The following is a 27379-nucleotide window of genomic DNA, read 5'->3' as shown; positions in this document are numbered from 1 at the left end:
ACAAATATAGTAAATAAACTATGTTAAATTTAAAGTAAAAACCAGAATATCCTGTTCAGGAAGTTTTAAAGGATTTCATTTACAAAGTATCAGAATGTAATAGAGGCAATTTTATTTTCAAATGTTTGAAGTATATATTCCATGTGTTAAAAGTGATTTTCCATTTTTCTTCTACCTCACCTTGACTAAGTGACATGTTTCCTGAAGTTCTTGTTTGGGATCAAACATACCCTCTTGTAGCCTCTCAGTTTGGAAATGAAAGTAATAATGGATTTTTACAAATAATTGATTTTCTGGGTCCAGAAGACCATGCAAAGACATTAAGTATCTTTTTTTTCAAATTAAATTTTATTTTTTAAAAATTGACAAGCATTTTTTCTTTCTCATTTTATTTTTCTCCCTAATGAGAAGAAAACCCAAATATACATAGTCGAGCATAACAAATTCATACATTAGTTATGTCCAAAAATGTTATGTCTTATTTAGCATATTAAATCCTCTCTCGGGATATAAATAGCATTCTTTATCATCACTACTCTAGAATCATGATCAGAGTTCTTCAGTTTTTCAGACTTATTTATTTTTACAATGTTGTTGTTATTTAAGTTAGTCTCCTGGTTCTGTTTATTTCATTCTGTATTAGTTTATACAAATTTTCCCAGCTTTTTTCTGGAACTATCTGCTGTAACACTAGGTAAATGGAAATGTACAATGTAGTAACTTTTGTATCAGAATTCCAAATTGCTTTCCAGAGTAGCTTGAGCAGTCCACAGCTTCCCTAATAGTGCATTAATTTACCCTACCATCATTTATCCCCATCTTTTTGGGGGTCAATTTTGTCAATCTGATGAGTATCAGCTAGAATCTGAGAGTGGTTTAATTTTCATTTAATTATTAATGATTTGGAACATTTTGTCATATGGCCACTAATAGCTTTTGTTTCTCCTTTAGAAAACTACCTAATTATGTTCTTTTGTTATTTACTAATATAAGAATGGCTTATATTCTTACAAATAAGAATCAGTTTTATATATATATATATTTGTGTCTTAAAAATAAGTTTTTGTCAGATAAATTTGTTGTAAAGATTTTTTAATCCAGTTGTTTCCCCATCTAATTTTAACTGCATTTACAAATATAGTTAAATAATACTAATATAATAAGTAATATTTAATTGTATATTTAGCTGTAGTTTTATTTATTGTATATTTAATTATATGTATACATGTGTATATGTATATATATAATTGTACATTTAATAATATATCTTAATAATAATAATATATTATTATATTGATGTTATAATATTAATATATTATATAACATAATATATTATGTATATAATATTAATTTAATAATATTTCTATAATTAGTTTACAAAAACTACTTAATTTTCTGTAATAAACATCATCTTTTAAAAATCTTCTACTGTTCTCTCTACTCCTTGTTTGATCATGAACTCTTATTCTCTCTATAGATCTGAAAGGTAATTTCTTTTATGTTCCTCTAATCTGTTTATAATGTGACTTTTAACCAAACATGTATGCATTTGAGCTTTTTCTTGATATATGGTGTGAGGTGTTGATGTAACCTAACTTCTCTCAGAGAATACTTTCTAGTTTTCCAGATTTTTTAACAGATAACTTGATTCATGGTCTAAGAAGCCATACTGCTTCTGTGAATATTATTGTGATTTATGTATGGAAGAAAAACTTAAAAAGCATTTACTCAGCCTTTAAGGATGTCTTTTGACCTATCAAAAAAAAAAATTTAATCAGCAAACAAGCACAGTATAATTTTGTTTTCTTCAGTCCTTTGAATCATTTGCTAAATCATGTTACAGCTACACTCTCAATCTTGCTCCCATCCTTCCCCTTTTCACTGCTCACAAAGCCACCATCATTGCCCTTTTCCTCAAGGCTCTCCTTACTGCAGTCTGTTTACTGCATGGCTGACAGAATGATTTTACTCAGCGCAAACTTGTCTGTGTTATTCCCCTACATAATAAAATGTCTGTTAAAATGAAATTCTTCTGTTTAGCTTTTTAAACAACCTAGCCCCAAACTACTTTTCTAGCCTTGTTATATATTATTTCCTTTCCTTTGTGCTACAAGCCAGTCAAACAAACCTTTTTGCTATTCTTCACATATGACACTCCATATCCTATTTCTATGTCTTTGTATCAGCCATCCCATTTGCTGCAATGCTCTCCCTCCTCCTTTACCTCTGCTTCTTAGAAGTCTTTGTTTCCTTCAGGATTCAGTTTAAGAACTGTCTTTTACATGAAGTCTTTTCTGATCCTCTGGTCCATCCTAAGCAAAGTTGCATTGATGTTGTATGTATTCTATATGCATTTATATATGCATCTATGTAGCTAAATATCTCTCCCAATGATGGTAAGATTCTTGAGGGCAGCTACTGTTTCTTTTTTGTCTTAGTATCTCCAGTGCTATTATAGCTCCTGGAAAATAGTAGATAATTAATCATTTCTTTTTGATGGACTTCTGTGACAGTGAAGATATATGGAGAGCTGTATACCTTTTTTTTGCAGATAGATGGCACAGTGGGTAGAGCACTGGGTCTGGACTCAGAAAATTCTAAGTTCAAATCCAACCTGAAATACTAAGTAGCTGTGTACCATGGGCAAGTCATTTACCCTGTTTCCTCAACTTTAAAACTGAGACAATAATAGTATCTACCTCCCAGGATTGCCGTGAGGGAGGATCAAATTAGTATTTCTAAAGGTACTTAACACAGTGCCTACTACATAGTGGGCATTATATATATGCTAGCTATTATCATTATTATTATTATTTATACAGTCAGACCTACATTGTGATATGGTGCTCCTGTGATCTGGAAAATTTGCATAAAATTTGTCTATGATTTTATTTTCTTTTATGGGATGTTTACAGTATATTATTATGTAACTAGGTTAAGTATTTTGTAATAGGCTATATTATGCAATGCTATAAATAAATTTTGTACATTTCTGAGTTTCTAAATATTTTCTGTCATCTATTGATCTTTGTATGTCATGTGTAGCCTCTCCAAAACTCTCAAAATATTCCCATTTAATTTTTTATGCTGACTTGTAATATATCGAAATTGCAGTATATTGAAACTATTATGTGGAAAGTTGTGATATAAAATCATCAACATCTTTATAATCTGTAGGATTATCATTACAGACTATAGAACATCATTTTCAAAACCTGCTTGTTGCTATTTCATCTTCATTAAGGATATAGTAAATGTGAATGTATTCTAATAAAAATTTTGTGAAGCTAGGAAAATAGACATATGAGTTGATTCATCAGTAACTATAATTGTCATGATTGCTGTTGGGGAAGGCAGAAGGACTAATTAAGCTTGAGATTTATTCCTAATCTATCATTTTTGATATTTTAAGAATCAGATATCATCAGTCATCAAGCATTTATTAAGTGCCTATTCTGTTCTAGGCTCTCTATTAGATACTGGGAGCCCAAATGTAAAAGTAAGACAATCCCTCTCCTTAGGAATTTTGCATTTTATTGACATCCCCATAATAGACCTCTGTGGTTTTTTTGGTCTAGTTTCACTACCCTCCCACACTGCCATATTCTCAGGAAAAACATCTAAAACTACAATATTAGTGAGTCAGTAAGCCTTTATTAACCATTTACTGAGCTGTACTAAACACTGGGAACACAAATACAAATAGAAAGAAACAATCAAGCTCCCTCAAGAAACATACATTCTAATGGAGAATTCAACACATAAAAGAAGCTGAAAAAGAATTGAAGGGGTAGGTACATGGTAGAGAAAGTCTGAAATATAGCTTAGAAAGGAATAAGATATGGCTGGCCTGAGTATTCATCTTAAATGGAAATTCAAGGAGAAACCAACAAAACAAAGGGAGAGGCAACAAGGATAGAATTCATACTTCCAGTGTATGAATTTCTAGTATGAGTGAGTCTTCAGTATAAGGAGCTAAGGCAGGGTAGAGGAAGTCCAGAGTACATTACAGTCTGTAGAGAAATTGTTAGAGCTTAATGTTATGGTTGGACTTGCATTGAAAATTTTTTATTTTTGTATTAGATCCTAACCTACCTTTTCCTTTTTTTCCCCATCTATTTTTTGACCTTTTGGTTTTATACTTAAATTATTTCATTATAATTTTGCTTATTTTGATTTCTTGCCAACCTTTCTTTAATTTTGTCACAACAGTTTCCTGAAGCCTTATGAGTGATAATTTTCTTCCATCCTTTTTAATAAAATTTTATAAATGAATTCATGTTCTAAACTGATGTCAATGAATGTTTATTAATCACTTACTACATGTAAGACTCTATTGCCCTTGGCTGTCATATCTTTATTGAGCACAGGTAGACCTACTGATTTGTTAGCTTCCTCTTGATGGTAATTGTTTTATATCAACTAAAATTCCAGAGGAAATGGCCATAATTTACATTTTTGTTTCAATGGTAAATTGAAATAAATCTGAATTCTATTTAAGTTAGGGTTGCCTCAATTAAAGTCCATGTTTTCATTTTTTTTCTAATTTGGTATTTATATCTTTATATACTCTTCATATCTTATATCTTTGCTCTTTAACAAGTTGGGGGTCTGACTATACAGAGACATTTGATTCTGGATTAGCAGTTGAATCCAGTTGTTTAGTCATTTCATGAATATTAAAATATAATAAAATATAATCAATTTTATTCTTGTTGTGTTATTTAGTGCTTGCCATGCCCAGTGCCTCTTTATTCTTCTTAGTGATAGGTGAGATTTCTGTGTGTGTGTGATTTTACTACAAGCCTTTTGGCTTCTCTTTATTTCTCCCATTGTCCTCTATATCTATCTTTGCATTGAAGTTATTGAATATTAAAGTATATTCTCATTTAGGTTAGGTCTTACTGAATTGCCTTTCTCTAAAAAAAAATACATTACCAATAACAAAATTGATCCAGAAGAACAAAATGTCAAGAATATCAAGCAACAAGGGAAAATGAATGTGAAGGAAGGTGGCCTAGTAGTATCAGATATTAAATTGTATTACAAAGTAATCATTAAGACAAACTTGTACTAATACTTAGAAATAGAGCAATAGATTATAAGGTACAATAATTAGTAGCACATTTGCAATAGCAAGTGACCATATCTAGTGTTTGGTAAACCCCCAAAATCCAAGTTTTAGTGACAAGAACTCACTATTTGACAAAAATTACTGGGAAAACTAGAAATCAGTTTGGCAGAAACTAAGTATAGACTAGCAGCTCATACTATGTACCAAGATAAGGTCAAAATGGGTACGTAGTTTAGACATAAAGGGTGACATCCTAAGCAAATTAGAATGGAAAATTTTACTTGTTAAACTTCTGAAGGGGGAAGAATTTATGCTTAAACAAGAAATAGATGGGATGTAAAATGGAAAACTTTTGCTACATTGAATTGAAAAGGGTTTGCACAAACAAAACCACTACAGCTAAGATTATAAGAAAAATCAGAAACTAGAGGGAATTTCTTTTACTGTAAGTTCTCTGATAAAGGTGGGAAAATATCAAATATCTAGAGAACTGAGTCAAATTTATAAGACTACAAGTCATCCTCCAAATAACAAATAGTCAAAATGATAGTCTTCAGAAGTCAGAACTACCTAGAGTCATGATTTTAAGATATTCTAAATCACTATTGACTACAGAAATATAAATTAAAACAACTCTGAGGTAGGTACCACATCACACCTATTAGATTATCTGATATGACAGAAACGAAAATGTATGTTGGGTGTGGAAAAATTGAGACACTAAATGCTTTGTTAGTAGAGTTGTGATTTCAACCATTATGGAGAACAATTTGAAATTATGCTCAAAGGGCTATAAAATGGTACCCTTTGACCCAGCTAAGTCAAAATCTCTCTCATAGAGATCAAAGAAAAAGGAAAAAGATATACATATGTACAGTAAATAAATACAATTTTAAAGATTTACATGTATAAACATATATTTTATATGTGGTGGCAAAAAAATGAAAATTGAGATCTTCTTCATTTGGGTAATGATTGAATGATTGTGATTTATGATTGTGATGGGATACTATTTTGTGATAAAGAATGAAGATCATGATACTTTCAGGAAAAATCTGGAAACATTTACATGAACTGGTGCAAAATGAAGTAAACAGATCCAGGAGAATATCATCAATATTGTATGAAAACTTTCCTCACCTAAGTTGTCTGTTTTATCACAGGGTTAATGGGGAAAGAAATATTGTGTAATGGAAGAATACTGGGGCAAGATTCAGAAAAATGTATGTTCTAATTCTAATTATTCTATTAACTTGGGATGTGACCTTGGGTGAATCACTTAATTTATCTGTTCCTTAGTTTCTCCTATTTATATGTATCTGCCTTCCTGGTTTCATAGACCCATTCAACTGAATTATTATGAAAGTAAAGATAATAAAAATATCTAATGTTTAAATAGTTCTTTAAGGTTTCAGAATTCATTTGAAACCTTTACATATATTAAGCTCTTTTGATATATCTACCTAAGTAGTATGTTGCTAATAATCCTATTTTAACAGAGGAAACTAAAAAAGCTTTGAGGTTAAATGACCATACCTAGATTACAAAGCTAGTAATGTAAATATATGTGCCATGTTTAAACTGATGGTGAAAAGTATATTTGAAGCTTGAACTATACAAAATACACTGCTTCTCTTGATTCTTATCAGAGAGTTAAAGACATTGTCCGTTAGATTTCACTAGTTTTAGGTGCAAGGAGTTATATGTCCCCCCACCCCTTTTTTGGTGTATGGAGGGAATAGATAATGGTATAATCACTTTGTTTTATCAAGTAACTGGAATAATGGGCTGCTCAAAGGCATAATCCTAGCCCCTCACAGTTCTATCCAATCCTAAGGCTAGAATCAACTCCTGGAAGAAGTTGTGGATATTTATCTCTTCTCTTCTTTCCCCCCCTTTAAGGAGACTCAGGCACTAATACTTCCTACTTCACTGCAGTTTACTTTGACTCAATAGGGAAGCAGACTTTTAAAGAATAGGAAAGATGGGAAAGCATGAAAAGAAAGAGAAAAAAGTGAAAAAAGAAAAGAGAAATTGAGAGAATTTAATTCAAGGATATGTGATTTTGTTATATCAGTAATTTTTAACTGGTGTAAATTTCAATCTTACTATAATTTAATCTTGGATATCTTTGAGGGCTGTATCTCCCTGCAATCAATCTGGAAAAGAGCTTCTTTAAATTTAGCTAAGATGGTACTTAAATAACATATGAGTTTGTTGTTGGACCATACTTGAAACCTTTCCCAGATGGGAAGAGTCTGATAGATTTTATAGTATGCCATCATTATCATTGATATGAGATAAATTCTAATGCTTCTTGATGGCATTGGAGTTGGGCTCCCTTAATCAAATTCTTCTAGTTTCTTTCTGGTCTGAGAAAATAGCTGGAGAGCTGTTCGAGATGAGCAGTTGTGCCCCAAGCTAAAACTAGCACTGCCCTTCTGGAGGTACTTACATTTATCTAAAAAATGAGATACTTGGCCCCTCTGTTTTATTTGGGTGGTGTTTTTAGATAAATAGAAATTATTTTGAAAACTTTCAATTAAGAAATTTATTCTCTCACCTCTGGTATAGAGCTTAATTAAAATAAAAAAGAGATGATGATTAGCTTTATTTGCATCGATAAGTAAGATTATTTTAAGTATAATTCAACAAGCATTTATTAAATGCTAGCATGTGTAAAGCACTACTAGGTGGTAGAAGTATAGAAATGTAAGTAGAAAGTAGTCCCTGCTTTCAAGATACATATGTACTATAGTACTCAGATGCATGAGGCAGCTAGCTGGGTGGCTCAATGGCTAGAGCCCAGGAAGACCTAAGTTCAAATCTATCCTCAGAAACTTACTAACCCTGTGACCCTGGATAAGTCACTTCTTTGCCTTGATCCATTGGAGAAGGAAATGGTAAACTATTCCAGTATCTCTGCCCAAAAAAAATACTACGAACAGTATTAGTGTGATATGGTCCACTGGGTCACACAGAGTCAGACGTGACTTAACTGAACAACAGATAGGATTCATAGAATCATAGAACTTAAAACTAGAAGTGATTTTAGGAATCATCTAGTCCCACCCCTTTGTTTTTATAGATAAACTTTATTTTTGGTCACACTCAAAGGAGTGAATGAGAGTCAAGATTACGGCCCAGGTTCTCTGACTTTTATAGAACATTTACACAGATACGTAAATACAAAGCATTGACTACTGTTTTCCATAGGATGTTGTGTACTTAAATTGAACCATGAATGAATGAAGCGTAAGTGTTCCACAAGACAGGTAAGGAAGGAGTACATTCCAGGGATAAGACAGAAACCATGTAAAGATGTAATGAAGTCAAGAAACAACAAAAAAAGCCATTTTGGCTAGAATGTAGTGTCTGAAAGGAAGTAATGTGAAATGAATCTAGAAACACAAATTAGAACCAGAGTGTAAAGAGTTTTAAGTGCCCAACTGAGGTATTTGTATTTTATCTTAGACAAAAAGAATAACTGCAGATGTTTAAACAGTAAATTACCATGGTCTGATCTATATTTTAGGAAGATTATTTTGGCAGTTGCCTTTATGGTGGATTAAAAAGTGAAGAGATGGGAATCAGGAAGACTAATGAGAAAATTTTTGAAATAGCCTAGGTGAAAAGTACTGAGAGCCTAGAGTAATGAGGGAACTAGGAGATAGCCACATGAGTAGAAAGAATGGGATGGGTGAGATATGTTGGGATCTTACATAAATTGGATATAGGGATTAGAAAAAATGAAGTCAGTATGTCTCCAAGATTGTAATCCTGATTAAACAGAGAGGTGGTTTTCTCCACTACATTTTGGAGTAATAAGTTTTGGGAGAATTCATTCAGAAAACATTTATTAAGGATCTTTTTTTATAGGTATTTATATATTTTATAGATTTTTAGGTGACTCAAAGTGTTGGGCGAGTTCAGATCCTGCTTCAGATACTTATTAGCTTCATGGTCCTGAGGAAGTCATTTAATTTTCTCTTCTGTCAAACTAGTACCCATCTCACAGTTTTGATGATTAAATGAAACAACATATAAAGTACTTTGCTAACAATCTTAAAAGCATTATATAAATGCTAACTATTGTTATTATTACCAGACTACCATGTATTCCATGTACTGCTAGGAATACAGATGCAAACATGAGATATTCTCTGTTCTTGAGGAATTTATTTGTGGCTGGGAGAGATAGTATGTCTATATAATAAATATAACATAGATAATAAATAAATAAAATATCTGAGTCAAGGGGAACTAATAATTCAGGAAATCAGTAAGGGCCTCTTGCACTGAGTTTTGAAAGAAGTTATGGGTTTTAAGACATAGAGAAAGGAGAGTACTGAAGGGGGTAGGAAAGATAATGAATCCTTTTTTGGTTATGTTGAATTTAAGATGCCTACTATAGATCCAAGTGGAAATACCTAGTTGTTGATATAGAATTGAAGCCTAAAAGAGAAAAGAGGGCTAAATATGTAGATTTAGGAGCACAAAGAAATTTATGGAAATTGAAGTTGATTAGCTAGAGATCAGAGTATTTGAAGCAATATCAGTTTTTATGTTGGGAGGCCCAAATATAAGGCAGGGTTTGAGAATGAGAAAAAATTGTGAACCAAATGCTAAATTCCTTATAAGAGGAAGGGAGATACTGGGGAAAAGCCAAGTAAATGACTAGAAAAAGTTTGGATTAGATAATACAGATAGATGGACCTCAAAGAAAAAGTTTTTTTTTTTTTATTAAAGCTTTTATTTTCAAAACATATATATGGATGATTTTTCAACATTGATCCTTATGTTCCAAATTTCCCCCCCTTCCCTAGATGACAAAAAATCCAATATATGTTAAACATGTGCAGTTCTTCTATACTTATCATGCTGCACAAGAAAAAGCAGATCAAAAAGGAAAAAAATGTGAGCAAACAAGCAAAAAAAAAAAAAAAAAGCAAGCAAAAAAAGAGTGAAAATACTATGTTGTGATCCACATTCAGTTCCCACAGTCCTCTCTCTTAGTACAGATGGCTTTCATCATCACAATACTCCTGGAACTGGCCTGGATTATCTTATTGTTGAAAAGAGTCACATCCATCATAATTGATCATTGCATAATCTTATTGCCATATACAGTGATCTCCTGGTTCTGCTCATTTCACTCAGCATCAGTTCATGTAACTTTCTCCAGGCCTCTCTGAAATGAATCTGCTGGTCATTTTTTATAGAACAATAATATTCCATAACTTATTCAGCCATTCTCTGACTGATGGGCATCCACTCAGTTTCCAGTTTCTGGCCACTACAAAGAGGGCTGCCACAAACATTCTTGCACAAACAGGTCCCTTTCCCTCCTTTAATATCTCTTTGGGATATAAGCCCAATAGAAACTGCTGGATCAAAGGATATACACAGTTTGATAGCCCTTTGGGCATGGTTCCAAATTGTTCTCCAGAATGGTTGAATCAGTTCATAACTCCACCAGCAATGCATTAGTGTCCCAATTTTCCCACATCCCCTCCAACATTCGTCATTTTAGTCAATTTGAGAGGTATGTAGTGGTACCTCAAGTTATCTTAATTTGCATTTCTCTGATCAATAGTGATTTAGAGCAACTAGAAAAAAGATATTAAGAAATAATGTTAGAGAAGGGTCTGTTAGAGAAGTGACAGTTACTTTGGTATTTTACTTATTTGCTTTTATCTTTAATATCTTTTTAACTCATTAAAAAAATTTTCAAGGATGTTTATCATTATATCAGTTCTTTACAAGCAGTGCAGTGCAGTGCAACAGGCATCCAGAAGCATGGCAGAAGTGAACATGGGTCCATCCCCAGAATGGTGACTCAAGAAAGAATTCATTAATGGGAGAAAGGGACTGACATAGGAGAGAGAAATTATGGGATGAGAAAGCCAAATGTGTTTAGGGAAGTTCTGGGATGGGAAGGTATTTGAATCATGGTAGTGAAGTCCAGAAAAACTCAGCTGAGAGGAACATGATAGAAGGAATTACTCATTGCCTTACAGTTGCATAATGGAGGCATATATGATCAGATACTTTTTGAACATTGATGAAAGTCTGTGTCTTGCATTGATATAATAATGTGATACTACTCGCATTAAAAATAATATTGCACTTAAATTTGAAGAATCAACTCCACATATACAAGATAGGACAATTTTATCTTAAAAAGGTATCTGAAGACTTTATTATAAACTGAATGAATGAATCAACCAGTGCAGTATAGCAGCCAACAATTAAGTCAGTCTTGGCCTGTATTAAGAGCTTAGTGTACAAAATTAATTTGGTAATAGGTTCACTGTAATCATTCCTGGTCTCACTATATTTGAAGTATATATTCATCTCTGAGCACAGTTGAAGGAGGGCATTTGATAAGCTAAAGAACAGTTAGAGGAGAGCAACCAGAATGGTCAAGGGCTTTGAGTTTATATCCTAGGAAGATTAGTTGAATGAATTTGATGTATATCATGGAGAAGATTGAGGGGGTGAGGTTGGAGGGTATATATTAGTTACATTTGAAGGATTGTCATGTGTAAGAATTTGGTTTATTATATTTGGCCTGAGAAGAACAAATAGCAATGGGCAAAAGTTGCAAAGAGGTAAATTTAGACTTGATAAGAAAAAAATTTTCTCACTATCAGAGCTATCCAAAAGTAAAATGAACTATCTCAGGAAGTAGCAGTATCCATTTTACTTTAACAAAGGCTAGATGACTATTTGTTCCATATGTTATAATAGAGTTAAATCTTGTTCAGGCATTAGTTAAACCAGATGGCCTCTATAGTCCAATTCTGTCATTCTGTGATTTTTAGCAATTGTTAAAGGGATTGAAGAATTAATTCAAAATAATCTACAAAAAAAAAAAAAGGTATTCCAAAATAACTGATAATCCAAAATCATTTGTACTTCTACATTTCTACAGATGTACATCTATTTATGTTGGTACAGATTTCTTTTTATTATTTTATTTCTCTAAGGGTAATAATGGGTTTATTTTGCTAACTACTGTAAGACAGGAGTAAAGTGGCTCTATGAATTTAGAAATTTCTAAAGTGAAAAGTTTTAATACTTAGAAATCAACCACATTTATTTCTTCCTTTTAAGCAAAAACTGTTTTAAATATATAGCTGTTTTCCTTGAAAAATTGCATATTAGCAAAACTGCCCTTTAATAAACTTGTTAAATGGATATAAGATTTCTACAAATACTTTTAAATTTTATTGTCATTACTAGAAATACATTTATATCTGACACCAGTGAACTAAACAATATATTTCCAATCAAATCACTGAAATTTGAATCACTTATTCCTAGATTATAAATATATGTATATGTATGAAATTGTATATATGCAAATATATGTATTAATAATTAAGCTAAAAAACAACAGTAACAAATTACTATATTTGCTTTCTTCTTTTTGGTTTTTTCTTTTACAAAATAATGAATATGTACAATTATTATTTTGCTGAGCTAGCTTGGCACTATTTTCATTAACTTATAATAGTAATGGTTCACATTTGCATTGTACTTTGAAATTTGCAAAGTGCTTTGCACATATAATTTGTACTTTTCACATTTTTTGGTTTAATTTTTTAAATAATTTTTTTTTACAACTAGATAGATCTTCCAAGTATTTTTTAACAGTTTGTGTGGATTTTATTTTCTTAAGATATTTATAATTCAGAAGTAGCTCATGTGATCAGCATTTGGAAGGTCTTCCTAAAGAAGAATCTTTATAATCTGTATAAACAGTTAAAGGAGGAGCTTCTTTTAACTTTCAGAAACAAATGTTTTAACTTGTACCTTATGATAGCTGAACATTTCTGTAAATGAGCATAAATGAATACTTTATCACAAGCTGGAAAGAATTTTTTTTTTAATTGACTAGACAGAAAATGGAGTTTCAGAAGTCACTTTTGTTAGGCAAACTAGAAATGATATAATGAAAGCATAAGCAAAGTTGGGGATCACATCCTTCTTATCACTGAAAGATATAAATAAAAGATGTTTTTAAAAATAATTTTAATTATGACTTATCCTAACTAGATTGTCAGGAAAACTGATTAGCGTTTGTGTATTTTTAAGCACATTTCACATTTGAGTTCACATTTTGTAAATGTAGAGGTAATATTTCAAACCCTTTTTCAGTATTGTACAGCCTATAGTTTCTATGGTTACTAGGCCCTTTGTGGAGTGACAAAGGTTGGCATTCTGATTCTCTTGAGTCAAATTCTGGCCTTTGACTCCTTCCCCTTTTCACACCCCTAAGCTTGGCCTGTTGCTATGCTTGAAGAACTGTCAGCAAGAAGGTTCCTATGGTAACAGCAATGGAAATTTGAAAGGAGAAGCAGCACAAAAGCTTGCTTGATTTGGATTTAAACAAAGAATGCCTTACCTTCTAATTGATGGCAAAAAAAACCCAAAAATTTAATTTTAGCAAGTTATTTTTCATTTTGTAAATCTGTTTATTCTTATTAATTTGTTTAAGCAAAAGTCAGGATTTTTTCAGCAATCTTCTGCATGATTCAAAATACACAACCTAAGTTTCATCTACTTAACAAAGGCAAAACAAAGGTTTTAAAAATCTTTAATATTGTAGCTTTTGTATCGAAACTATTCACTCCTATTTATACTTTTCTGTAGTTTGAAAAGGCTTAAAAGTGATTTAGTTGATCATTAGTTCATGGAAGTTAGAGCTAAAAAGGACTTCAGAAATCTCCTATACTAAACCCCTTATTTAATGGATAAAAAGTTAAGGTTGAGAAAAATAAAAGTTTGCCCAATGTCACCTATATCTCCTGGCCTCCATGCCTGTGGGGTTTCCCCCAATTATATTTAAATAATTACTTATTTAAAGAAATACTGACATTATTTAGATTTTTTTTCTAGTTGTCCAAAAAAAAAAAAAAAAAAAAAAAAAAAAAGCTAGTTCCCTAGGGCAGTAGAGACCATTGAAAAATAATAGGTTCTGAGCAAAATTTACTTGTACTTTCATAAACTATACACCCCTCTAAATGAAGACTTATTCATTCTATTTAATGGTACCCCTGTTTGAAGGCTCTGTTTTATAAATAATAAATGTTCTGTTGACATAAAAGTCTGCTTTCCTCATATATTTAATGTATTCCTAAAAAGCTTTGTCAGTTTAAAGTAGTTCCATTTTTCCTCCCCTATTCAAAATCTCAGATTTTTCTTTTATTTTACTAGCCTTCACCATTACTCCAGTCTAGAATAGGGTAGTTCCTATCCTTACTAAGATTAATCCCCTATTTATGCCCTTGAATCATACTCCCATTTCCTTCCAAAGTTTGGTATAAAATCTCTCCCCTTTCAAAAATTTTTCTCAGCCTTTGTCTTATCTGTCTACTTTTTTCCCACCTTCCTAAAACACAAATAGATCTCTTTATAAAAATTACATTTTAATGGTATTTTCTTATTTTTAAATTGCCTAGTTTTTCCCTTTTATTTTTACCCTTCTCCCAGAGATGTCACTTAAAATGAAGAAGTTTTTAAAAGAAAAAGAAATGAAAAAAATTACATAAAACTGATTATTATATCCAAAAACCTGATACCTTGTACATCATTATATACCCACCTCTATTAAAGAGTCAGAGGGTATGTCTTTTCAATCTCAGCTTTTGTATTGTTTTGTGTTGCTTGTTCTTTCCATTTACGTTATTTTAGTCATTGTATATATATTTCTATATCATGTTCATAACATTTTACACTGGCTATTTCCAATTTTTGCCATCTTTGCCAATTTGATAGATATGACATAATTCCTCAGGGTTATTTTGATTTTCATTTTTCTTATTAGTAACCATTTTTCTTTTTTTCCCTTTTAAAAAAAATAATAGCTTTTTATTTTCAAAATATATGCAAAGATAGTTTTCAACATTCAACATTTCAACATTTAACCTGCAATTCAACAATGCACAACCTTGAGTTCCAAAGTTTTCTTCCTTCTTTACCTCTTTCCTCTCCCCTAGATAGCAAATAAACCAATATGTGTTAAACAGGTATGATTCTTCTATACATATTTCCACATTTACCATGCTGTACAAAAAATCAGATCAAAAAGGAAAAAAAATGAGTCTGAAATAAGGTTTGAACTTAGTTCATTATAGTTCTTTACCTAACTCAAAGTCTAGCACCCTATACTATTCCAGATACCTCTAAGCTGTCATTTGTGTGTATACATGCACATTTATGTATATTTATAATATATAAATCTTGTATAATATATTTTGAATACCATATCAGAGATGTCTTATGTAAAACTTTCATTTGCATCTCTTTTTATCCTAGGTGAATTAATTTTGTTTGCACAAAAACTTTTAAAACTAATTAGAAATAATTTATTTTGATTTTTAAAATTGCTTCTTTCATTTTGACTTTATCTTCCCCAAACTGTAAAAATTATATGATCTGTTTTTCTTTTGATTTTCATCTATTAACAACCTCAACTTATAATAGCTAGCACTTCTATATTACTTTAAGATTTGCAAAGAAGTTTACATGTATTGACTTTATTTGATATTCCTAATAACCCCATCAGATAGCTGAAGAAATGCTATTATTATTCCCATTTTATAAATAAGTTAACCATCTAGTGACACTTAGCTAGTAAATATCTGAGACAGGATTCAAATTTAGGTATTTCTGACTCTCAAATCTAATACTTTATCCACTTTGTCAACCTTTATCATATTTCATACCACTTTGGTTATTCTTAGAATTCTCTTTACTCTTAGAGTTCATTTCCCCTTTTACTCATTATCTTTTATTATACTTAGCACATGAATATTTTATCCCAAAGTAGAAAGTAACTATCTTGAGGGCAATGACTGTTTTGACATTGTCTCTATTCCTAGGACCTAGGAAAATGGAAGCAACAAATGTTGCTAGTTTGTTTTTTTAAAAGGAGTTTGGTTGAAAATGTGATGAAAAATAGGGGACAATATCTTGCAGTCTGATCTAGTTAGATTTTTTTTTAGGTTTATCTTGTTTTTAATTGATAAAATTTTATTTAACACAGCAGATAGGCAAATTTACAAAGCAAAGCAATTAGGCAAAATAGTACTAAAAAGCAATTACAATTGATAGTAAAGAAACTGTTAAAAGAAAAGAAAATTGCTCTTTAACTTTAATAAAGTAGTATCATTATGTTGTCATGTTTAACTTGTTTTGTTGGTATTTCATGTTGTCTTTTTTTTTAATGAGTTCTTTTTAGTTAATAGAAATCTGTTTTCTTCCCCACTCCCAACCCCATTCATTGAATTTTTTTTTTTTTTACTGCAGTACAAATGCAGTCAAGTTCCTATTTTTAAAAATTGTCTCATTTTGCATTCCCCATCAACCACCTATCTCTTAGGAGGTAGACAGCATGCTTCATCATTACTGCTTTGTGATGTTGGATGGTCATTATGTTTATCATGGTTTTTAAAACTTTTGCAATTGTTTTTTACATTGTTATTGTAGAAATTGTTCTTCCCATTCTGCTTGTTTAATTCTTCATCAGTTTTTAAAGTCTTAAAAATTGTTCATCCAAGTCTCTTCGTGGCTTTTTGAAATCATCTATTTCTTCAAGCATGATAGCATTCCATCATATTCATATACCATAATTTATTCTGTCATTCCCCAATTGATGGGGATTCTCCTTAGTTCCCAGTCTTTTGCAACCACAAAAAGAGTTGCAATGAGTATTTTTGTACATATCAACCATTTCCTCTTTTCTTTGATCCTTTTTGAGTTCAGGTTCAGTGGTAGCTTAATTAGATCTAAGAATAATACATTATTTAGTAATTTTTAAAGTATAATTCCAGATTGTTTTCTTGAATGGTTGTACTCTTCTCCAGTATAACAGTGCTGCATCAGCATACTGGTTTGCCCACAGTCCCTCCCACAATTTGCATTTGCTGTTATTTTCTCCTTTGCCAATCTGATAAATATAAGTTAGAACCTCAGACTTGCTTTAATTTGAATTTTTCTAATTAGTAAAGATTTGCAAATTTTTTCATATGTATCTAGTTGACCTTGTTTTCTATAAGTTGGAAATTAGTCTTTTATCAGAGAAACTTCTGCAAAGATTTTCCCTCAATTGTTTTTTATTTCATATTGATTTTACTGGATTTATTTGTGCAAATTTTGCCCACTTGGCAGGAGCCCTCCCAGCCAACACATGCTATCCTTCCAGCCATGTAGGAGTTCCTGCCTGCCCAGGGGCCACCTTTGGCCCTGGCGTCTTTCTAACAACTTCCAAATTTCAACAATAAACCTTTTATCAATTAATCTAGGTTTTTGGGCCTGTAAATTCATTTTACAGGGGACACTGCACCTCATGGGATTATCTATGCGTTGAGAAATGGGGTTCCCCCTTTCCTTTCCCTCGTTACTATAGCTAGGATTTCTATCTTAAACATCTAATAATAATGGTAATAGTGGACACCCTTGCTTTATTTTTGATCTTTTTGGAAAGGGCTCTAGTTTGTCTCCATTACAGATAATTCTGACTCTTGGTTTTAGATAGATCTTACTTATCATTTTAAGGAAAGATCCATTTATTCCTGTACTTTCTAGTATTACCAGAAATGGGCTTTGTGTCTTGTCTAAAGCTTTTTCTGCTTTTATTGAAATAACCATATGATTCTTAGTTTTGATATTAATATGGTCATTTATATTTGTAGTTTTCCTAATAGTGAACCAGCCCTGAATTCCTAGTATAAATCTGGTGTTGCTATAATATATGATATTTGTAATATATTCCTATAATTTCTTTGCTAGTGTTTTACTTAAAATTTTTATACCAGCATTCATTAAGGAAATTGATCTATAATTTTCTTTTCCAGTTTTGACTTTTCCCCGTTTAGGTATCAAGATTATATTTCTATCATAGAAAGAACTTGGCAGAAAGAACCCCTCTTTCCCCCTGTATTTACTTGTTTGTTTGTTTGTTTGTTTTAAATGTTTGGTAGTATTTGTTTGTAAATCTATATGCTCTTGTTTCTTTTTCCCTTGGGTATTTACTTAAGGCTTGTTTGATTTCTTTTCCTATGATAAGGTTAATCTTTTTCCTGTAATTTGCTTTTTCTTTACATATATTTTCCTATATTTTATGTAATTTTTTTGCTTATTTCACTCTTGAACAATTCAGAAATAGACAACTATTATAGTTCCATGCTTTCTTAGCAATCTATGGGATCCTCTGCCCTATCAAGTTCAATTTCCTTCTTTCTTGAGCTGTATTCAGAAATGTTTAAATTTACTTAGATCACTTGGAGAACACATTTCCTTCTGTTTGGTATTCAAGATATATAGACAACTATCAGGATGGATATGTATGACCAAAAACTACTCCCTTATAGATTAGATTAGGCTGTAGAAACGTATAAGAATAAAAACATTTCTCAAAAGAATTAATTAATTGAAAGCTTATAACAATCATGTGAAAAAATGCTTCAAATCACTAATAACAAGAGAAACTAATAAAAATTTTTAAAGTTTCATCTCACACCCAGTAAATTGGCAAAAAAATGTCAGAAAATAAGAACTGTTAATATTGAAGAAGCTGTAGAAAGATAGACACATTAGTGGAACTGTCAATCAGTTTTGGAAAAATAGTTAGAAGGAGCATTGGTATGTTATTGCTGGAGCTATGAATTGGTACAACTATTCTGGAAAGCAATTTATAAAGTTGCTAAAATGTTCATATCCTTTGAAAAAGAGTTTCCACTCACTACTAGGTTTGTTGTTTGTGCTTCATTTTTGAAGAAAGCTAGTGACACCACAGGGTAATATCTGACTTACATATCTATTGGATTTGAGCGAGACAAAACTAGGTTTATAGCAAATGCCATAGAAGTTATTGATAAGTTATTGATTTGTTATACCAAAATATTTATAGCAGCACTTTTTGTGAAAGCAAAGAATTGGGGTTAGAGAGGGGAGTAGATGCCTAAGAATTGGTGAATGGTTAAATTATAATACATGAATGTAATGGAATATTACCATGAATACTGAGGATGAATACAAAGAAATATAGACAGATTTATACAATTTAATGCAGAATGAAGCAGAACCAACAAAGCAATTACACAGATTTCAATGATGTAAATGGGAATGCAAGCACCCAAAAAATCAATGGTAAATGTTTCAAAACTGCAAAGAACGAGCAAGAAAAAACTCTTATCTTTGATGATGTGTAGATCTGTCTTTTTGTATGAGCATAGATTTAGAGCTGGAATGAACCTTAAGATTTGTCCATCAAATACAATTTCATTTTACAGGTGGTAAACTGAGGCCAAAAACCACATAGTCACCATTATCAAATTTCTTGAGCAGAACCAGGAGAGCTTTATATACAGCATTATATGATAATCAATTCTGATGGACATGGCTCTTTTCAACAATGAGATAATTCAGGTCAATTCTAATGATCTTGTGATGGAGAGAGCCATCTTCACTCAGAGAGAGGATTGTGGGAACTGAGTATACATTTTCACTCTTTTTGTTATTATTTGCTTGCATTTTACTTCCTTTCTCATTTTTTTCCTTTTTTGATTTGTTTTTTCTTGTATAGCAAAATAATTGTATAAATATGTATGCATATATTGAATTTAACATATATTTTAACATGTTTAACATATATTGGATTACTTGTCCTCGGGGGGGGGATTGGAACACAAGGTTTTGCAAGGGTTATTGTTGAAAAATTATCTATGCATATGTTTTGAAACTTAAAAGCTTTAATAAAAAAACAATAATCAGATTTCTAAAATGGGATTCAAACTCATGTTTTCCTGATTCCAAGTTCAGTGTTCTATCCATGTTGTTACCTTTTGTCCGGATATTGGTGAAGTTGTCATTAGAAAGTCCAATATAAATCTTACATATAATAGCCATCAATTGCTCTGAATTTTTCTCTGGATTTGTCATTGCCATCTGTAAGTTTGCAAAATAATAACAAATTTTGTTTGGCATTAGTTTGAACAATATGTCTTACATATGTAATCAAATGAACATCTTTAACTTCATCTGTTGTATCATCTACTTGTATAAAAGAGGGAAGATTCTAGTGCCTTAATTCCAAAGGTTTCCAGACATAAGAGTATTTCTCTTCCAACCATATCCTCCACAAGTAGAACTATCCAAAGTTTCTTTACATATGATTCACCAAGCATTGTTTTATTTGCATTGATAACTGCAGTTAGGGCCAATGATTCTCCTGTTGAATGTGGAGGGTTTTTTTTAATACTTTACAATCATATTAGCAACCTTACATAAGTAATTCTTTTGATATTACATTGGTTTTTTGGAGATTAAAAAATTAATAATAGCTTTTTATTTTCAAAATACATGCAAAGATAGTTTTCAATATTTTCACCCTTGCAAAACCTTGTGTTTAAATTTTTCTCCTTACTCTTTCTTCTAGATAATCAGTAATCTGGTAAAGGCTAAACATGTGCAGTTCTTCTAAACATATTTCCACATTATGCTGCAAAAGAAAAATTACATCAAAAAGGAAAAATTGAGAAAGAAAAAAAAAAAGCAAGCAATTTTTCATCATTTTTTGAAAGGTGAAAGTACTATCTTATGATGTACTGTCCCTGTACTGATGGCTCTCTCCATCATAAGTCTATTGAAATTGGTCTGAATTATCTCATTGTTGAAAAGAGCCTAGTTGATCATCACATAATCTTCTGGTTGCCATATCATATTATTTTGAAACAGTTTATATTTATTAAAATAATGTATTTTTTTTGCAAAAATTTTCCTGCCTTATATAGTCTACATATATATTTCCAAGGAGAGAATTTCTTAAGTTTTATAATCTTTGCTAGTTAAGCATTTATATAAAGCAAACTGTAGTCCCTTCTTCCAACAGTAACAATATTTGTGAATACCAATGATAAATATAGACCTTGTTTGTGCTTGTCTATTCCCATTAAATTATTCTTTGTCTTTGCTCATACTTGCTTCAGCTTCTGTAGATTTTTTCTTCAAACCCATTATGTGTATTTAATCGTCACAGAGGGATATTATTTCACTTTAAAAGAGAGACAAAAAAGACAAATTTAAATCGAATCATTGAAAATCTCAATTTATTTATAAATGTTATTTGTAACCATTTTCAAGTTATTTAAGGGTATGTGTGCTTTAAATTGCAGAGTGGTTGTTGTTTTTGTTTTTGTTTTTCATGAAGGCCAACTTTGATATTGTTTCTACCAAAATAAATGATGTTGGGAAATCACAATATGACAGTGAACAAAACTGACACAAACAAGATTAAAAGGGAAGCATAAAGCTCAGAAAAAAAATTTTACAGCCAGAGTTTCTGATAAAGGCTTAATTTCAAAAATTTTTATAAAGAACTGTGTCACACTTATAAGAATACAAGTCATTCCTCAATTGGTTAATGGTCAAAGGATATGAACAGATAATTTTCAGATGATGAAATTAAAGCCATTTATAGTCATGTGAAAAGATGCTCTAAATCATTATTGATTAGAGATATGCAAATTAAAATAATTCCAAGGTACTAGCTCACACCTCTCAGATTAGCTAAAGTGACCAAAAAGATAATGATAAAAATGTTGGAGGGGATGTGGGAAAACTGGGACATTGCAACAATGCATTGTTGGTGGACTTGTGAAATGATCAGCCATTCTGGGAGAGAATTTGGAACTATGCCCAAAGGACTATCAAACTGCATATTCTGATCCAGCAATGCTATTTTGTCTGTATCCCAAGGAAATCATAAAGGAAGAATTGTCTCTACAATATGAGTAAGATGTCCATCAATTGGGAAATTGCTGAATAAGTTATGGTATATGAAAATAATAGAATATTATTGTTCTATAAAAAGTGATGAACAAGCTGATTTTAGAAAGGCCTGGAAACATCTACTCGAACAAGTAGAACAGGAATACAGTGTATACAGTTACAATAAAATTGTGCAATGATCAACCATGAAAACTTGGTTCTTCTCAGTGGTTCATTGATCCAAGGCAATTCCAATAAATTTTGGATAGGAAATATCATCTGAATCCAGAGAGATGGAGAATGAAGTCAATTAACATATGCTATGTTCACTTTTTTTTTTTCTTCTGGCTCTTTTTCCTTTTGTTCTGATTTTTTCTCTCAGTGTGATTAATAAAGAAATGTGTATTTAAAAAAAAACAACTATATGACTTCATGTCATTATGGAAGAAAACTCATACAGCTATGTTTTAGGGCTCTATCTTTGATTTTCCTCTGAGCTGTTGACTGTAGCTGTACACCTTAATTGCTTTCACTCCATTTTTCCCATTTTCTTTTTTTGTGTTACAATGTCTTACTACTCATGACTACCTAAACAGTCAAATTGATATCTTTGCAAAGCTATTTATCAACTCTACTGATACATTAGCTACTTTTTACTGTTGTCATTTGGTTGCAGTGCTATTATTTTTCAAGTGAAGACCCAGAAATTGATGAAAGTTTGAAAGGGTTGGCTTCCTCAGTCTCTTAGTGAAAAAATTCTACATCATCTTTCCTGTCCCTTTCCTTTCTCAAAAATGCAATCTTCAGTGTCTCAGACTCAGGACAAAATCTAGCATCTTATTTGAACTTTCAAAGCAGTGTTTTGAGGTATTTGGAAAGGGCAAATGGGAAGCAATATATTTGCAAGTATTATTTTTTTCCTCTCTAGCCACATCTGATATTTGTCTGCTCTGTTATATATTCAAAAAGATACTGGAGTGATGGGTCTGGAGTCCTGGGTTCATTTCCTAACTCATCCACTAACTACTGGTATGATCTTGGGCAAATCATTTCTCCAAGTTTATCCTTATTTTATAAATGAGGCAATTAGAATACATAATCTTTAAAGCCCTGATTTTTCCTTCTTTTCTTTCCCACTTTTCCTAATCTGTTTCTGTTCCTTTTATCTGGAATGTACTTCTCCTTGCCTTTACCACTTTAGAATCCCTAGCATTCTTCAAAACATTGCTTTGGTTTTCCTTTTGCTTCTTAACTCCCCAAGCCCATAATAAGTGCTTAATGAAGGAATATTTACTGTCTTATTTTTCCTCTTTTCTCATTTACCTCCCTCTTCCTTACCTTTATTCTCCTTTCCTTTTTCCGCTAATTTTTTTCCTTTTTTTAAAAAATTTCAGCAAATAGTTTACATTTATTTGTTCCCTTCTCTAAGTACAGTCTTCTTACATTCACTTAACATTTCTAGCTTTCTATTTATGTTAATATTCCCTTTTCTATTTTTCATACATTTTCTGTTTCTTAAGTTTCTGTGCTAAATTCTCTTTATTTTCTTTATTATTCTTCCAAGCTAGACATTCTGTTCTCTCTCTCTCTCTCTCTCTCTCTCTCTCTCTCTCTCTCTCTCTCTCTCTCTCTCTCTCTCTTCTCTCTCTCTCTCCTCCCTCACACACACACAAAATTTAAAAAAAGAAGTAGGAATGCTATTGTTGTCAGAGGGAAGACTGAACAGTTGACTAAGAGGATTCTTGATTAAGTTTCTTCTCAGTTTTTTTGTTTTAACTAGTGGTAACTTTGTATTTCATTGAAGTACAGATTTAATGGTCTGCAAGTTTGTCATTAGTTTGTATGAAAAGCAAAATTTGGTACCTGAATCCTTAATGAATATTGAATATCATCTTAGTTTGGTTTTCAAAACAAAGCCAGCAATATTAATGACTTTGTTTTATTGCAGAGAGAAATTAAAGTTAAAATGTACAATTATTCCTTCTGTTTTAGGGAATCACAATAATTCTGATTTGCAAATCAGATTATTCTCATTACAAAAAATTTCTTAATTTTATTACTATGAAACAAAGTGTTTCTTTAACTATAGTACACCTCTAATCAATCAGTTAAGCTTTTATTCAGAGCATACAAAATAATAATAGTAATAATACACTGAGTTCTTTAGAATTTACAAAGAATTTTCCCCTTAACTTTATGAAGTAGTGAAGCTAAGAACTGAAGCTTGAAGTTGTGTCAAATGACTTGTCAGAGTTAGGTGTCAGAATGAGAATTAGAACACAGGTTTCTTGACCCTACGCTTATTTTATTAAGCTCAATGTTGTGAGTTAGACCAAAAAAAAAAACCCAGCTTTTAAAATCATAGTTTCTAATCTATTTGGAAAAATAATTTTGCATTTATGACAATTAGAAAATAATATAGAAGAATAAATGTTGACTCTTGATGTTTTAAAGAGTTTTACTTGACAGATCACATAGGAATGGAAGAATTGAAATAGTCATTGCCAATTAAAAGTCAGTCACTGATTGACAGAGTACCTTCTATATTGTAATATAAGATAGGAGGAAAAATAGGATTTGGTTTACAATCACAATTTAAAGTGCAGATCTCTTATGTAATATGAGCTTATTATACTGGTGGTTGTAATGATTGTTCTGGGGTGGTTTTAAATTTTTCAGCCATTGTATTTTTCTTCCTCTAAGTTTCCTGAATATCAAGTTAAAAATGTTGGCTTTATTTACTTCTTGTAAATTTTAGAGGCTGAGAACCAGGTTCATACAAAATTAAAAACAAAAAGCAAGAGAATGTGGTGCAATACAGAAAATACCAGATATGGAATTGGGAGATATGGGTAATCCTAACTCTGCCTCTAGCTGACATTTTTAACAAGTATCCTTCCTGGACTTCAAGTTCCTCATCTATAAAATAAGGCTGTTGGAATAGGTTATTTATAAGCTCCCTACAAGCTCTAGATATATGAATCTACATTATGTACTTCAACAACAATACTATACGATGATCAATTTTGATGGACGTGGCCCTCTCCAACAATGAGATGAACCAAATCAGTTCCAATAAAGCAGTAATGAACTGAACCAGCTACACTCAGAGACAGAACTCTGGGAGGTGACTATGAACCACTACATGGATTCCCAATACCCCTATTTTTTCCGCCAGCATTTTTGATCTCCTTCACAGGCTAATTATACACTGTCCAATTCTTTTTGTACATCAAAATAACTGTTTGGACATGTATAGATATATTGTATTTAATTTATACTTTAACACATGTAACATGTATTGGTCAACCTGCCATCTGGGGTTGGATGAAGGAGGGGAAAAATTGGAACAAAAGGCTTGGCAATTGTCAGTGTTATAAAATTACCCATGCATATATTTTGTAAATAAAAAGCTATAATAATAAAAATTTTTAAATTAAAATAAAAAAAACAGCAAAACAAAAAATAGATATATGAATCTATTAAATTTGCTTACAGAGAATGGAAAGATTTTTTTTTAATAATGGAAAACAAATAGTATAACATTACAGCAGTCTTTAGCATGTGGTACTTTAATCTAATTATTCAATTTCTAACTTCTGTCTAGCCATTCCACCCTATGGTGAATCTGGATTGTTCCCGAGATTTCCGTCCATTTCTTTGTGCACTGTATGCACCAATATGTATGGAATATGGACGTGTTACACTACCCTGTCGTAGGCTATGTCAGCGAGCATACAGTGAGTGTTCCAAGCTCATGGAAATGTTTGGTGTTCCTTGGCCAGAAGATATGGAATGTAGTAGGTAAGAAAATCACTTAAATTTGCATTGGTTGTTTTTTATCATGAGAATAGAAAAAATTAATGTTTTATTAATTTAGAGCAATTTAGAACAAAGACCTAAATAATTAAAATTAGTGTTTATTTTAAAGCAGTTTTGGAAGGAGTGAGGGAGGGGAAATGTTTGGCCTGCAGGTTGTATAAGAGCAAAATCATTTGTTAAGAAAACCACAGGTGATGAGCTGAAAGCTAGGTACACCTCCCCCTGCTTGAGTTCTATAAGTTGATAATTGTATTATAAATTTTGAAGTGGCCTATGACAGAATGGTTCCCCACTCCTGATTTAGAGCAATAATTCTATTTTTAGATATCTAAATTATTTCTATGGGTTTTAAAAGCACTAAATGGATTCAAGCTTGGAGGTGCAACTTTCTTTGAATTAAGAATCCACTGAAAGTACCTCAGCAAAATTACATTTAAAAAACCCACAAAAGCATTTGCCAAAGTAAAACCTAATTTAAACAAATATAAGAAAAAGAAACAGGAAATATTCCACTCATCTGTTTCTGTTATTAAGAATAGAGCAAGACATCCAGAGAGAGGACTGTGGGAACTGAGTGTGGATGACAATGTAGTATTTTCACTCTTTTTGTTGTTGTTTGCTTGCATTTTATTTTTCTCATTTTTTTTCTATTTGATTTGATTTTTCTTGGGTAGCAAAATAATTGTTTAAATATGTATGCATATATTGGATTTAACATATATTTTTACCATGTTTAACACATATTGGATTACTTGCCATCTAGGGGAGGGAGTAGAGTGGGGAGAAGGTGGGAAAAAATTGGAACACAAGATTTTGTAAGGGGTTAATATTGAAAAATTATCTATGCATATCTTTTGAAAAATCAAAAGCTTTAGTAAAAAAAAAAAAAAAAAAGAATGGAGTAAGACTTCCAGTATTAAGAATTGGAGTGCTATGCAATAAATATAACAAATAATAAAATTTACATTGATTAATATTACAGTTAAAGGAAAGAGTTGGGTGAAAAGAGGGATGGCATAATCAAAAAGAGGGTCACAGAGCAAAAAAACAAGACAAAACCATGGAGAAACACAGGCAGACAGAATCTGTAAACTGAAGGGAAAAATCAATTGTTGAATCACCCAGATCATACTAGCAAATAATTTTTTTTTCTCTTTCTCTACTTTGCCATGGGAAAGGGAAGGATATAAAGAAGTTAAGGGAATTAGGGGAACCTTCTTGCTGATCGGGAAGGCTAGAGAAGACTTTTCCTTTTGATTAATTTCAAACCAGAATAAGGCTGTCAAAGACTATCGAAAAGCCACTAGAAAGGACTTTTGATGAAAAACTTTCTTGAAGCATGAGTGCATATGTTGTGAAAGTTTTGAAAAATTCAGGCTGACTTAGTCTGGAGAATAAATTATTCCTCAAGGAAAAACCAAGGTTAAATTAAGTAGTGATTATGAATAGTTAGTAAATGAAGTACTTAATTGTGTATGGGTACTTGTACTTCTTTAAGTGTTATTCTAAATAATAACAGTAATAATACCTTATTTATATAGTACTTGATAGCTTTCAAAGTGTTTTTATATTACTTTCTTTGCTCCCATATTTTGTCTTTTCTAAGTATTTTAAGCCAATTAATGATTTTTATCTTAGCCATTTTAATAATGAAATTTTCTTTTACAGGGAAAACATTGATTAAAAAGTATATTCTTGTTGTTT

General features: G+C 31.4%; 1 protein-coding gene across 1 annotated transcript in view; it reads left to right on the top strand.

Moving 5' to 3' along the window:
* The window catches only part of FZD3 (frizzled class receptor 3), a 79532-nt gene that overhangs the window by 27766 nt on the left and 24387 nt on the right, over nt 1-27379 (top strand). Inside the window, exon 3 of the mRNA XM_074287577.1 lies at nt 25461-25657. Coding sequence (XP_074143678.1) covers nt 25461-25657 — 197 coding nt within the window. The remainder of the gene's footprint in view (nt 1-25460; nt 25658-27379) is intronic.

This window comes from Sminthopsis crassicaudata, chromosome 2 (assembly GCF_048593235.1).
Source record: "Sminthopsis crassicaudata isolate SCR6 chromosome 2, ASM4859323v1, whole genome shotgun sequence".
NCBI classification, from domain to species: Eukaryota; Metazoa; Chordata; class Mammalia; order Dasyuromorphia; family Dasyuridae; genus Sminthopsis; species Sminthopsis crassicaudata.
The sequence above is the reverse complement of the archived record's forward strand: the minus strand, read 5'-3'. Positions and strand labels throughout refer to the sequence as shown.